Source organism: Microtus oregoni, unplaced genomic scaffold (genome assembly GCF_018167655.1).
Source record: "Microtus oregoni isolate MIOR12 unplaced genomic scaffold, Mior012 000000F_ref0000247, whole genome shotgun sequence".
In the NCBI taxonomy this organism is placed as follows: Eukaryota; Metazoa; Chordata; class Mammalia; order Rodentia; family Cricetidae; genus Microtus; species Microtus oregoni.
In genome coordinates, this window is record NW_024543059.1 from 80,447,123 (window position 1) to 80,462,230 (window position 15,108).

Here is a 15,108-nt window from a genome sequence, read left to right on the forward strand (position 1 = left end):
AAAAATACATTATAGGTCGTACGTTTCCCTATAATAGACAATACACACAAAACATCTGTGAAGAGGCGAGCAGCAGAGCATCAGTGCTAGTCACAAGACAAAGCGTAACCCTTTCTATCAGAGAAACTCAGCTTTCCAGCTCACAGGGTCACAGCAACCGGAGCGGTGCAGGGAGAAAACAGGCATTTCATACATACGAAGATTCCCAAGGCTTACCTCATCAATACTGTTCTTAAACACTCGACCGATAACACACCGAAACAGAACGGGGTTAACGTGAACAAGAAGTTGAGAGATCCAGAAAACAGAATTTTTCTAAGAGAAGCTTGAAGGCAAGTTGCCTGGTGCTGTATGTACAGGCACAGAAGAGGTAGTTTAGGGTGACAGGAAATATGGAGATCCATAATTGGGACATCTTAGGAAAAGAAGAGCCCTAGAAAGTGTGTGAGAGTTAGGATGGGTGAGGGGTAGGAACACGAGATTACATTAGAGCAAACAGTCCAAGAAACGAAGGAAGGAATTAAGAAATGTAGGGGGAAACTAAAAGTTAGATAGCAAAAGTAATACAGATATGTATATAGAGTAATTACAAATTAAAATTAACAGAAGCAAAACTTAAGAAAAGATCATCATGACTATAGATCAATACATATATTAGCAAGTTCTGTAACAAATAAGAAAAAGAATACAGATAGCAGATTCAAAAAGTAGGATTGGGAAAGACGCAAGGAAGACCAAAGATGCTAGGAAGACCAAAGATGCTAAGGTGTTCCTTTAGTAAGCTATGGGATGGAGGGATGGCTGCAGTTGAGAATAACAACTCAGGGCTTTATTTAATGACACACATTCAAGCATCTAAGTCTCTCAAAGACCACTGTCTAGCAGTGATGGAGCTTTTGAACATGGAAAATGGAAAAGGAAATGACTATCAGAAAGAAGCAAATCAAACAGTTACAAAATCAAATCGCATGAATTGAATTTCAATTGGGTGCATTCAGGATTTGGATAAAAACATAAATGTCTTTAAAAACGAGCTTCAGGCAGTCTTCAGAAATCCCCGAATTACCTGGTTCCTCTTGTTCTCCAGCAGTGACGTCTCATAGAGTTGAGCATTGTGAAGAACAATACCGCAAAATGCCAAATAGGCAGCGAAGTCCTAGAGAGGAAACAAAAGCGGCCAGATTGGGGCTGCTTGTGAAACTGCCCAGAACCATTGCCAGAATCAGAAAAGTGCTTGCGGTTGAAATAAATGTTAAACACCAAAATGTAGATGCTTGCTATGCTTAAAATTAGGAACTCAGGCAAACTGACGGCCAGATAAATGCCACCTCTAGAGGAAAGGCATTGAGATGACAATTTTGCATAAAGTTGCAATTTTCTCTATACAGGATTTGGTGTAGAGTCTACATGATACTAAGATTCAAGCCTACGAGGGACCAAATAAATAGCTTATAACTTATTATTGAAGTAAATGAAAACTCACATATTTAAGAAAATATTGTCCATAACAAGTTGAGTGTTATGTAAGGTGACAAACACTAGTTCAAATACATTCTTAAAAAAAAATATTTATTTATTTTATGTATGAGTGTTCTATCTGCATGTACAACTTTATGCCAGAAGAGGGCATCAGATCCCACTATAGATGGTTGTGAGCCACCATAGGGTTGCTAGGAATTGAACTCAGGACTTTTGGAAGGGCAGCCAGCGCTCTTAACCGCTGAGCCATCTGTCCAGACCCCAAATACATCTTTTTAATATGAATCTAGAATCCGTAAAGTACTGCAATACAGTGAGGTGAGGTGCTCACAGTGAAATTAGATGGTATGGTTTAGCCACACCTACGTGATGCAGTCTAAGCATGTATTAAGGGCGGGGTTATTTTAATGGACTACAAGAGTAGACATAGAGCATATCTAATAACCATGTCTTTGTATCAGGTGTAACTAATAGCTATACTACGTTGACTTTAAAAATCGCCTCTTATGATCTAGATCAATTAAAACATGGGGGCTAACACAGGTGTCAATACTGCTATGTCACAGAAACAAAATTAACTGTCTTGTTTGAATGGCTTCCAAATTCAAAAGCACCTGCTGATTTTCAGAGGTGCCACACGGTAGCAGCAACGTGGCTTGGAGCGGCGGAGAGGCAGTGGGCATGACAGATGTGTAAAGCGTATTCAGTAGGAGGGATCCTAGAGCTCTGGGGAACCAAGGTGTGGGCAGACCTGAGGAGAGCTGGAAGGGGATCTTGTCGACACGCCATGCGGCATGCGTTTTCTTCAGAACTGGACGGGAATGCTAAGATGACGCTGACTGCTGTTCTCTTGGAAGCTAAATTCATACAACCCTTCCTGAACTCACTCACTGGGACCCGGCGCAAAGCTCATAAATAAGACTAGGAAGCTTCTTTACCAGGAGGAAAACGCGGATGCTCAGCCAGTGCAGGGCGCAAGGTTTAGAGCAATCGGGTTTGTTTTGTTTCGCCCCCTTCCCTCCCTCCAAGGATAAACTTTTGTACAGGGCTGATGGAAAGGACGAGGAGATCACTACAATACAGAAGGGCCCTTTCTTTGTGTGCACCAACTCAGGGAAGGACTTGCTGGTGGCTCAGTGAGGAGAGAACTTGGGGCTCCTGCTGGCACTCAGCACTCTCCAGTCAAATCCCTGTCGTCATTAGCTGAAGAAAGTCTTCTAAAACTCACACCATTTTTTCTCTTTTACTGTTAAAGAAGGTGTCGCTGAGGATTTCCTGGATGAGCGCTGTCTTAAACTCCCATCTCTCCAGCTTCTGCCTCTCGCTCTCACAACCCCTCTTCCATAGTTCTTACTGCTGCAGGCATCCCCAACCCCCACCCCACCCCAGCTCCACCCCAGTCCCACCCCTCCCACCTCCAGCCCCATCCCCTTCCACCTCCCAATCCCACCCCCGACCCCCACCCCACCCCCAAACACACAGATTCACCCTCTGAACCATAGTTGGGTTTTTTTTTTGTTTTGTTTTTTTTTTAGCAACCATTTCAACAATGCCTAACTCAGGACATGTGCTATAAAGAGAATGTGTCTTTCTAAGCTGGCATCGTGCCAAGCGCAGGTTCTGGTACCTTCTCATCCTTTTCGGTGAATGTCCCACCGTTTCCTGATTTCTTGTTGATGGCCTGAGCGACACCGACCACCTAGGATAAGAAGATAAAAGTAAGATATTTTTTCATTAGCTCCAACTCCTCAGAGCGACTGTGTTTACAGAGGATACGGGCTGTTTAAAAGCACAAAGCTGAAATGTTAAAACAAAACCCGAGTCCAGTCCTTTTTAGTCTTAATAAGGGCAGTAATAGTCCTAATTTCTTGGAGCTCAAACCACATGGGACTCTGGGACTTCACCTTGCATCCAGGGTAAACTAGCTGGTAATTATGTTTTAAGTAAATATTCTACATAGTTTTCAAGTACAAAAACAGCAGGCAAAACTACTTTATCTCTCCCACAGAACATATAGTTAAGCAAACATTCTGCACTGATTTCGACTGTCTCTGAAAGGCTAATCACTCATTTACTGAAAGTGAAGCAGGGCCCAGTGGCCAGTTACGGAGGAATGCAGGAGAATCATTAGTGCACAAGAATTTCTCAGGCAGGAATGCAGCTCAGCCTCTTTTGAAACTTCTGGCCTTGAAAATTATTTGACCTTCAACAGAATTATTTTTGGGAAAAGAAGTTATTAAAAAAAAAAAAAACCAAACAGGAATTAACAGGCGAAGCCTACTTTCACATAGGTCAGAAGGAATTTGAAAGATAAACTGTACTTAAGTTGGCCAAGCTAAACTTGGCCCGTAGGCCTTGAGTTCCACAAAAGGTTAAGAAAGGCTTGAAGAAACCGCTCATCTGTCAGCTTGGAGGGCCACTAGGCTTGCCCAGCTCCAGCTTCAGGTTGAGAAATTACTCTGTGTTTATAGCAACTTAAAACTTACTTCAGCTTCCTCTTAATATGAATTCTGTTTCCTTCTTTTCCCAATTTAGCATCGTCAAGATAAACTATTTCCCCCTAAGTGCTCACACTTTAGGAAACGCAGCCTTCATTCCGTGTGGGAGGCTCATCTTTCTTGGTCCAGCTCACACTAAGTTCCCTACCTACAAGAAAAATGATACAAAACTCTCCCTTAGGAGAACAGAGCAAAAAAGGGAAAATATATTCTAAAGGGATGCAGTTTTCTGGTAGTTCTAACACTGTTTTTTTTTCTCCTTCTTTATTATGTTATAAAAGGACAATTAGCTTTTTTTATAAAGAGAATTATTTATTTATCCTAACTGCCTTTGTTGCCCTGGGTTCAACTCACTCTGACTTTCACAAGCTTCTTGTATACACTTAATGTTTCTAGATGCTCTGGTCTGAATGGCAGACACCTGGGGAAGGTTCGGTCCAGGTCCACCATGGCTGGTTGATAGATAGGTGGGCATCCTCCCTTCAAACAGAGCTGCTGAGAACAACCTCATGGGTAGCCGTAGAAGTGTAACCCGATTTTAAGTGCCCATCCATTCACTTATTCAACAAGTTTATTTATTTAACAACTGCCTACTAAAAAACCAACGAATAACAAAGACATTAGAAAGGGTTACCCGGAAGAAGTTAAGAATTCAGTGGGCACGGTATGACCCATGTGGAGTCAATACGCTGTGTGATTGTTTAGTATTATGGAGGGCACAATGGTGGAGGGGTCACTTATCAGAAAGGATAGCATGTTCACTCAAAAACACACAGCTACTTAAAAGCTGATCCCAAATCAAATTATAAGAACCTTTTAGACCATCAGTATATTACCATAAACTGACAATGAGATAAGTCAACATTGAAGTTGTGAAAAAAAAATAAAATCAGCTGTACAACTCTGAAATTAAGAGTTACAGAAATCATATTGAGATTTCATTAAAGTCGTTGGAGTTCCCTGAAGATGAAGTCAAATGAGATTCCAGACTACCGGAAACTTCAACCTCGTCAGTGGGCTATACAGTGGACAACCAGGGAGACCTACAGGAAGGAAGACGTGTGGGTCAGGGAACATCAATTCCCACTAGAAAAGCAGACTCAAAATACTGCTGGCTCCCTGGAGTTCCCGGTGTCTTCCATTTTAGTATCAGAGCACTTGGAACAAGGTTTCTTCAGACACAGAATGGTCCCTGGGGCTCTCTCGTTATTAAAACCTGTGTCCCAATTTTTCTCTCTCCTTCCCCCTCCTCTTTCCTTTCTCCCTCGCTATTTCTCTCACTCTGATTTCTTGATTGAGATGGGGGTCTATCTTTGTCTGTAAACCGGGACACCTTTGACCTTGGCGCAATCCTCCCTCCTCTACCTCTCATGTGCTGAGCTTGTTGGCAAGAGGTTGTACGCCTCCCCTTTCAACCTAAGTTTTAGTTTGTGGTTTTACACTAGGGGTATTTATTTATAAATAAGCATTATTCATAACTATGAGATTAAAAGTTTTCTTCTTGGTTAAAAGAAAAATATCTTTAAAGTATACTGTGTATGAAACCCTTCATCCATTCTTTATTTTTTTCTTTCTTATTTAGATACTAGTGTCTGGTGCTCATCTCCGAAGATCCTAACTGGACTGTAAGTCCACCCCCAGCAGAGAGCTTGCCTACTGTTTGCTCAGTGATCTGCATGTGCTGGGATGAGAATTTGAACTTGCTGGCCGTGTATGGCATAGGTTCCTGTTTCCTGGCTCACAGCTTAAACAGAGGGCAAGCTCCGCCACAACTTGCCCACATCATTGATGATGATGAGCTCAGCTCATGGGTAGAATTCCACAGACAAGTCTTCTTACGGAGTTCACTGTTGGCCCACTTGACTTCCTCCTGCAGCATAAACTCACCTACAGTCCACAGATGCCAATTTCACACTCTCTCCACAGGGAATCTCAGACACCGTCAGCCCATTTGACTTTTGGACACTCGCTTCCCTAACCTTGGGTTCCCTTTTGGCTCCAGGTATCTGTTGGTTTCCCTTCTCTTTAAATTCATTTGTATAATTTAAACCTCACTTTTTAGTAACATTTGACCTTGGACAAGTTTGTAGAATGCTAGGATTTTTACATCAATTTTGTCTTCTCATGTTGGCCTGTTGAGCTGGAAGTCTACTTTTTGTCCCCCAATACCAAACATTTGCAATGCAGTTGTCTTCCAGAAGCCACGGGGAATTAATTACAGGCTTCTTGCTGTTCCAATGCCAAAATCTGAGAATGTTAAGCTCCCTCATATAAACTGGCATAGAATTTGCATATAACATATACATATCCCCCACCTCCTTTAAATCATTTCTAGATTACTTATAATGCATAATACATTGTGTGCGATTTTATTAGTTGCTGTATTGTACCATTCAGGGAATAACAAAGGAAAAAGTTTGCATATATTCCAAACAAACCAAATTTTTCAAAATAGTTTTATCTGCAGTTGGATAAATTCATGGAAGCAGCACCCATGGTTATAGAAGGCTGACTATATTTAATTTCTTTTGAGGGTAAAGAAAGATATATACTAAGACAATTTCATACAATGAGGTAGTTCAGCAAGAAGTCACTCATCCTTTCTGGTAACCAATAATTTTCTACTACTAATCTTGTAGACTTAGATGAGAAGTGGATGGGCTGGTTTTGTTTCAGGTAGGATGACTATCTGAGCACAATATTTACATTAAAATCTAGGCGAGGGAGAGCTGAAGAGATTGCTCAGCAGCTGAGAGCGCTGGCTGGTCTTTCAGAAGACACAAGGTTGATTTCTAGCAGCCACACGGCAGTTCAGAACCATCTCAGGAGATGTGACACCCTCACACCCTCTTCTGAACTCTGCAGGCATCAGGCACACATGTGTGCACAGACATAATATGCAGGCAAAGCACCCAGACACATAGAAACAAATATTCTTTTTTAAAAAAATAAAAACAGGCAGGCAGCTAGAGGCAGTTGCCCATGTCTGTACGTTGTGGCATAGGGAGGCTGAGGCAGGAGTTCTGTAAAGATTTCAAGGCCAAATGGGGCTACAAAGGGAGTTCCAGGTCTATCGGGTATGTACAAGACCCTATCTCAAAAATAAATAAGTCAATAAACAAAATCCCCACCAAAAGCAAACCAAACAAACAAATGCCAGGCATTTCTCTCAAGAAACTACTAGATCAAGGGAAAAAACAAACATGTATATGGTGTTCTTTCCACCTGCAGATGGGTGACAATCTAAAAAGAACATGGAATAAGGCAACAGGGTAAGAACAGAGGGTTTGAGACTCTAGCTAAGTGAGAGATGATTGTCTACCATGAACAAGACACTTGGTATAATATATACTCTCAGTATATATTATAGCTTAGGCTGGCCTGGAACTTACTATGTAGCCAAGGCTGGGCTGGTTGATCCTCTAGCCTCCTGGTCTAGAGTACAGGGATTACAAGCATGAACTACACAGCTTTTATGGGAAGTGTATGCTCAGACTTCACATGTGAGAGTCAAAGCCACTACAAATGTCAGATCCCTTACTGGGAAGCCCATTTGCTTGCTGCCTACCTGGTGCCCTGTGCTACATTTTGAAGCAGAAAGGAGCCTCTATTTTACTGGCATTTGCACAGCATAAACAGATGCCCTGTCCCTACAGGGCTGAATGTTCTCTAGAATGCCTTGAGCCTCTCCTGGCTTGCAATGTGGAATGTGACAGCTGGCTGTTTCAGGGACAACCCATCACTGTCACAGAGAGCAACCTTTTATTCAATAAGTGGCTAATCCCAGACATGTACTGAGGTCACATGTCAATCTCAATACATCACCCCGCTTCAATTTCCCACAGATGCTCCACATGAACTCAAAGGCAAGGGAGGAACGAAAGAGCCTGCAAATCAGACAGCCCTCCCACCTAGCCATAGAAGGCTCATTGTAGGCTAGTCGAACCTCACCCAAATGCCACACCACCCCAAGACACTAGAACACGGCAACATACTGTAAATATAACAGTAATACACAATAACACGGCAGCATACTGTAAATACAACAACAGTGATATCCAATATAATCAACTGTAGTGAATTCGCCAAAGCGTTCTTTTAAAAAATTCATTTACTCTATAAATTAATGAGTTTCTTTTATTTGGGAAATTTATACCCAGCTCATAGGGAAAAACAAGCAAATGATGAATTTTTCCCATTAATAAGAAGAGAATGGTAAGGACATTGGTTTTCTTGTGAATACCCAACAAGACGTAACACAAGGGGACAGAGGTTACTGATGAACTGGGATGTGGAAATGTAAGCAAAATGAAGCCCTTTCCTCCCCAGCTTGCTTTTGGTAATGCTTTTTCATCACAGCACTACAAAAAATCTAAGACACATCTCTTTCTCTTGAAATTCAGCCTACGAGACTGAATTTCTCTTTACAGGAGAGAAGAATGTAGAATTTTCAGTAAAGTTTCAGCATAAATCTTTATGTGATGTAACTGGAGGTGTTTCTCCTGCCCGCCAGTTCCTGACTATTCACTCTGAAACTTAATATTAATTACAAACTGTTTGGCATATTATCTCAGGCTTATTATTAACTAATCTTACAACTTAAATTTATCCATTTCCATTATTCTATATTTTATCATGAGGATCGTGACTTGTTACCTCTCGTCTTGCCTCCCCTACTTGGCGTTCTTTCCTCGTTTCTCTGCTTGGATTCCCCATCTAGCTATATTCTGCCTAGCTATTGGCCAAATCAGCTTCTTTATTAACCAGTGGCAATAAAACATATTCACAGCATACTGAAGGGCATTCCACATCATCTCTCCTTTTCTGTCTAATTAAAAAGGAAAGTTTTAACTTTAATATTGCAAAATTAACAAAATATTTATCAGGCAAGGATTACAGTTACAATATTTAGTCTATTTGTATTTGACAAAATTAAAGACAATACTCTATCATCTATCCTATCTTTGTGAGTCTAAAGTATCTAATCTAATTTATCATTTATCATAAGTAAAACTATAATTGTAACTATCTAGTCTTCAACTCCATCAAAGACCCCAAAAGGATATAATATTACCTAAGTAAACAGAAAGTGCATTGTAAGCAATTTCCAAAACTCTAGAAATAACAGAGATATCTGGCTGCCTGGACAGTCACCCAAAGTTTTCTGTAACATTGGGGAATCCATCTTCAGCCTATAGTCCTAGAGTGTCTGGTAGACTTCTCAGGAAATTTGAAACTGTCCTGCCTATATTGGCAGTTTGTCAGTCATTTTCTTCTGTGTCCTGAAGAATGTCTCCTAGTTTTTTTCTGTGAAGCAGGAACCCTGAAGGACCATCTTGCCTTATTTCAACAAGTTGAACAGTCACTTTTCTGTGGGTCCTGCATGTCTAGCTCATATAGTATACAGTCAAGCAGTCCAGGCAAGAGCAGTTTCTTGCCCAAATGGCTAGTTTTGCCATATTGAAAACAAATTCCATAAGAAGGTTCTTCAATGCCCATCATCCTCTTGAAGTAATTGGTGCTGTCAGGAGCAGATGTGTCTAAGAAAAGTCTAAGTTCTTGAAACATTGTAAATGGCATATTCTGTAAGTCTTTGAAGTGTTTGAAGAATGCCTATCTATCTGAAATGCATCTCTGTATTACCTTGAAAATCAAGCTAACATGAATGTATATTTGACTATCATATATGACTATTAATTTGTATTTCTTAACTATACAGTGCATCTTTAAATGAGCTGAATAAACATACTTTAAACAAGAGTAGAAATATACATATAGTATAACAAAATTGACTTTAAATTTGTAGCAAATAAACTAAAATCCATACCAATATAAAGTATTTTGAGATTAACAGTTGTTTTTTGGATTAGATACAAAAATTTACCTTTTTCATCATTTCTATATCAGTGTGGTGCAGATATTAAAATGTATCAGACTTTAAAAAGGAACATGAGTCATGAACGTTGATGGAACATTTTCCCTGTGTGACTTTAGTTCTTGGTTGAATGTAGATGTTGGTACACATTTCTGTTGAGAGTTGTAATTTCATTGACAATTACTTAAATAATTTTTGAAAAACATCAAAATATATCAACAGGTCTACAGTGTTGGGTCAAATATTACAGATAGCAATTGTTCATTAATGCCTGCAACTGCTTCCAGATCCTTAACACTCACAACTGAGAGCGACATAAAACTCATCGAAATTCTCAGGAAATTCGGGATCAACCTACCCCTGGATCCAGCAATACCACTCTTGGGAATATACCCAAGAGAGGCCCTATCATACAACAAAAGTATATGCTCAACTATGTTCATGGCAGCATTGTTTGTAATAGCCAGAACCTGGAAACAACCTAGATGCCCTTCAACGGAAGAATGGATGAAGAAAGTATGGAATATATACTTATTAGAGTATTACTCAGCAGTAAAAAACAAGGACTTCTTGAATTTTGCATACAAATGGATGGAAATAGAAAACACTATCCTGAGTGAGGTAAGCCAGACCCAAAAAGAGGAACATGGGATGTACTCACTCATATTTGGTTTCTAGCCATAAATAAAGGACATTGAGCTTATAATTCATGTTCCTAGAGAAGCTAAATAAGAAGGTGAATCCAAAGACAAACACATAGGCATCCTCAGGAATATTAACCTTCATCAGGCGATGAAAGGAGACAGAGACAGAGACCCACACGGGAGCACCGGATAGAAATCTCAAGGTCCAAATCAGGAGCAGAAGGAGACGGAGCACGAGCAAGGAACTCAGGACCACGAGGGGTGCACCCACACACTAAGACAATGGGGATGTTCTATTGGGATCTCACCAAGGCCAGCTGGCCTAGCTCTGAAAAAACATGGGATAAATCCGGACTAGCTGAACATAGCGGACAATGAGGAATACTGAGAATTCAAGAACAATTGCAGTGGGTTTTTGATCCTACTGCACGTACTGGCTTTGTGGGAGCCTAGGCAGTTTGGATGCTCACCTTACGAGACCTGGATAGAGGTGGGCAGTCCTTGGGCTTCCCACAGGTCAGGGAACCCTGATTGCTCTTCGAGCAGATGAGGGAGGGGGAATTGATCGGGGGAGGGGGAGGGAAATGGGACTCGGTTGTGGGGACGAGGCAGAAATCCTTAATAAATAAATAAATTAAAAAAAAAAAAGAAAAAAAAATTAAAAAGAAAAATCCCTACCAATTAATTTTTTAGGAAAAGAAAAGCGAACTTGTGACACTTGTTAAAATAATAAAGGGGATTTTGTTCAAAAAAAAAAATAAAATAGAAAAAAAAAAAAAAAAAAGAAAACATGGGACATATATACAATGGAACCTTACTCGGTCAGGAAGAAAAGTGACATCATGACATTTTCAGGAAAATGGATGAGACTACAAATTGTTATGTGAAATAAAGTAAGTCAGATTCACAAAGAAAAAAAAAAAAAAACTCATCGAAATTAAACTTATAAATGATCTGTAAAATTAAAAATAAAATACCCTCCAGCAAGCATCAGAATGGTTACAGAATGTACCAATGAAGTTAAATCTTCTACTGAATGAAGGATAGCTTGAAGTCAATTTTCTAAGTACTACAATCAAAGTATCATTTGGATCATAGAAAACGGCTAAACGAATTCCTCAAGCCTGAATTGCTTATACACTTTCTTTTTTCACTCTGGGTCCATGGTGTAGATGCAAAGAGTTCACCTATTAGATTGTTTTTTATCCGCTATTCTTAGAAAATGTTCCTACCCTCCCCCCCTTGGGAACGTGGTTAATGTCTTTGTTTGCTATTTAAGTGGTAATGTGGAAAAGAGAAAGATCTTCCTCAGCGTCCAGAACAAACAGAAACTGCTCTGTGCACTCCTATTCTGTTTCTAAAACAAACCTACAAGAAAGAGCACTGCAGGGGAATAAGCTCAGGGAACCATCTAAAAGTTTTTCAAAGCTAGCCAGTTCTTTAGACTAAAATAGACTTAGACCAACCGACAGTTCACTAATAAACGTAGCCGGTTCTTGTAATTATATTTTCCTTGGAACTGAAGACTTATAGGCATACCACTATAACATTTTATTTGAACCAAATCTCTTCATCAAATTTGAGAATGTCTCCATTGTTATACAGGGCATAGACCACAGGACAGGACCATCTGCCTGTACCTTCAAGATGGAACAAGCAGCAATGTGCGAATCACGGGAGCAGGCGTTTGCTCCTGCCGTAAGGCTGGGGGCGAAGACACAGATGAACACAGCAGCAGGCTCTCAGCCTTGCTCTGCCAGGTCTCAGTGGCTCAGCCCTGTCTGTCATGTGACTGCTGGACCCATTGAATATCCACCTGGTACAGATATTTTGCTTCTGGTGCACAAACCCTCGCACTCCAAATGGAAAAATTAAAAAACAAGTATTTTGCTTGCTTCTTTAAAATGTATTAATGTTGTCGCTATTATTATTTGCTTTGGGGGGGAGTTAAGGTCTCTCTAGGTAACCCAGGCTAGTCTTGAATTTATAATCCTCCTGTCTCCACTTACAGAATGCTGGACTTAGAGACGTGTACCGCCACACTCAGTACACCATTTATTTTTCATGTCTCTTCTTACGCCAGCATCTACCTTCTTCAATGACTCAACCATTGAATGGGAAATTAAAAAAGAAAAGAAAAGAAAAAGAGATAAAAAGGAAAGGAAAGGGCATAACTCCTCCTAGGGATGGTGGAGGAGAAAGTTTACTGTAGACATGCGGGAGTACACAGCCAGGGGCAGGGACATCTGGGAGAGTCCAGAGTGGACATGACCCTGAGCCCCATGTGGGGGAAAGGGGAAGTGGGGAGGGGGTTGTGGAGGCCCAAAAGAGGGTAGAAGAGAAAGCCCAGGTAACCAAAATGGTTGATTATACAGGAAGGGCAGCTGGGGGCAGGACAGCTCTGTTCCTGGGCTAGAGAAATTTCGTGCAGGAGGAGGGATAAGCCAGCCATCAGGGCCCTGTAACAGGTAGGGTCTGAGCTCTGAGCTCTGCAGGGAGAACCTGGCGGCCAGGGTCTGCTTTGGTGTGTTCAAAGGTGCCTCAGCCATTTGCCCCACTTTGAAATCTAACAACCATCACCTGTCAAACTAAGTAAGACTCTGGTGTTGATGAAAACAAGTGAGAATCCTTCCAAATAACCAAACATAGGTCATACAGTTTACATTCTACAAAGCATGTACCTTTGCAAGTTGTAATTTGAATTACATGTCTTCGTGCCTTATTTTGTAACTGGGGTGTGCATTGTGTCTTTAATTCATCGAAGAATTTATTCCATAAAATCTCATAAAAACTGGCAGGGGCTTTTTGGAGCATTTGCATTGTTTGATGATGTCCTGCCTGCTGTCTCCTCTTCACCCCTCCCAAGATCCTGACAGACAAAGCTGCAGTAAGCCTCCAAGTGCTGAGTCTCTCAGTTAAGAGTTAGTATCTGGGTTTGGTCCCTATAACTACAAAGGAACACTCGTTCCTAGCATGTTCCAAGGAACGGTACTTCAGGAAAGGGCAGTGTTTCAGAAATAGGCCATCTGGTCCAGCGGCAGCTAAATTCTCTGTACTTCTTACACAAATAACCAATACAAGTGACGAAAATAAAAACCATCTCAAGTGCCCTTGCCTGGGAAACCCAGAATTAAGCCTGAATGAAATTTAACAGCAGGCCTGAAAAGCACACTTGCGTTGCTTTCTCCAGGTTTGCTTTGTTGGCATACCACGGTCGCTTTCTGGGGCACGCTGGTCCTTCTTGTAACTCTTTGTTAACAGTAAAGTAGCCCATGGGTTCCTCTTAAGACATTAGAGAATGTGTCTTTGCCCCTTCCTTCCTTCCTTCTCTTTGCGTTCAGGGCGGTAGCGCTGAAGAGCCTTCAGAAGACAACAAAGGCTGCCTTTGCCCACATCTCCACATCAGCGCCCCTTCCCATGCAAAGCCACAGAAATCTAAGTGGGAGACAGAGTCCTGCTGTCCTCCAGAGCAGAGTGTCAAGAAGCCTCAAAGGGCGTGCTTGTGGATGCTGGTTTAGAAATCTCTAGCTTTGGACTCTAGTTCCAGTCTTAGTCTCCCCAGCCGTTAACAGGGAGTAAGATGTTACAAAACGGCAGGTCCCGAGAACAGTTCCCACAGAATTCACTCTAGAAATGTCACCGTGGTAACTAACTGCTTTCTACACATAAGGCAATCACTCCCCAAGTCCTGTTCTACACCCTCACCCACTCTCACACACAACCTGGACAGTTATTTATTTATTTATTTACTTATTTATTTATTTTTAGACCAGGTTAGCTCTTGTAGACCAGGCTGGTCTCGAACTCCCAGAGATCCGCCTGCCTCTGCCTCCTGAGTGCTGGGATTAAAGGCATGTGACACCACCCCCAGATCTACTTTTCTTTCTTTCTTTCTTTCTTTCTTCCTTTCTTTCTTTTCTCTCTTTTGCCATTCATTTGCCTCTAGCTAATAGTTTTTGACCCTTCTGAAATAGAATACTTTAGCTTCCTCCAGCTTCACTAGTTTTGTTTCATTTTTGGTTTTTTTTTTTTTTTTGACTCATTAACCTCTATCTTAAGAGGAAATGAGGAGAGGGAGGAATATAAAAACTTACTCTCCTGCACTGTATGTATGAGTAGCTATGATCCCAACTTCTGAAACAGTATGGTTATATCCATCACATCAATGGATTACAACGATAGATAATATTACTGACATTATTGAAAAGAACTATTAAAATTTTAATTTGCTGGAATATCTCACAAGAACAAGAGGCTGGGCCAACACGATAGCTCAGCAAGTAAAAGTGCTTGCTGCTAACTCTAAAGACATGAGTTCAATTCCTAGGACCCACATGATGAAAGGAGGGAACCAACTCTTAAAAGCTACTTTCTATCTCCATGTTTGGACACACACATGCATGTATGTGCACATAGATAAATAAATAGATAGATAATAATAAATAGGTAGATAGATGAATGATTGACAGATAGATAAATGATTGACAGATGATAGATGAATGATTGATAGATGCTAGATAAATAAATGATAGATAAATGATGGATAGATAGATATATAGATAGATGATAGATAGATAAATAAGAGGCAATATTCAGTAGTTTGGTGAATCCT

At 40.8% G+C, this 15,108-nt stretch overlaps 1 protein-coding gene across 1 annotated transcript in view; it reads right to left on the reverse strand.

Moving 5' to 3' along the window:
* The window catches only part of Pde5a (phosphodiesterase 5A), a 123,948-nt gene that overhangs the window by 76,633 nt on the left and 32,207 nt on the right, over positions 1-15,108 (reverse strand). Inside the window, exons 4-5 of the mRNA XM_041649022.1 lie at positions 3,107-3,178; positions 1,067-1,156 (exon numbers count right to left, since the gene is read on the reverse strand). Coding sequence (XP_041504956.1) covers positions 1,067-1,156; positions 3,107-3,178 — 162 coding nt within the window. The remainder of the gene's footprint in view (positions 1-1,066; positions 1,157-3,106; positions 3,179-15,108) is intronic.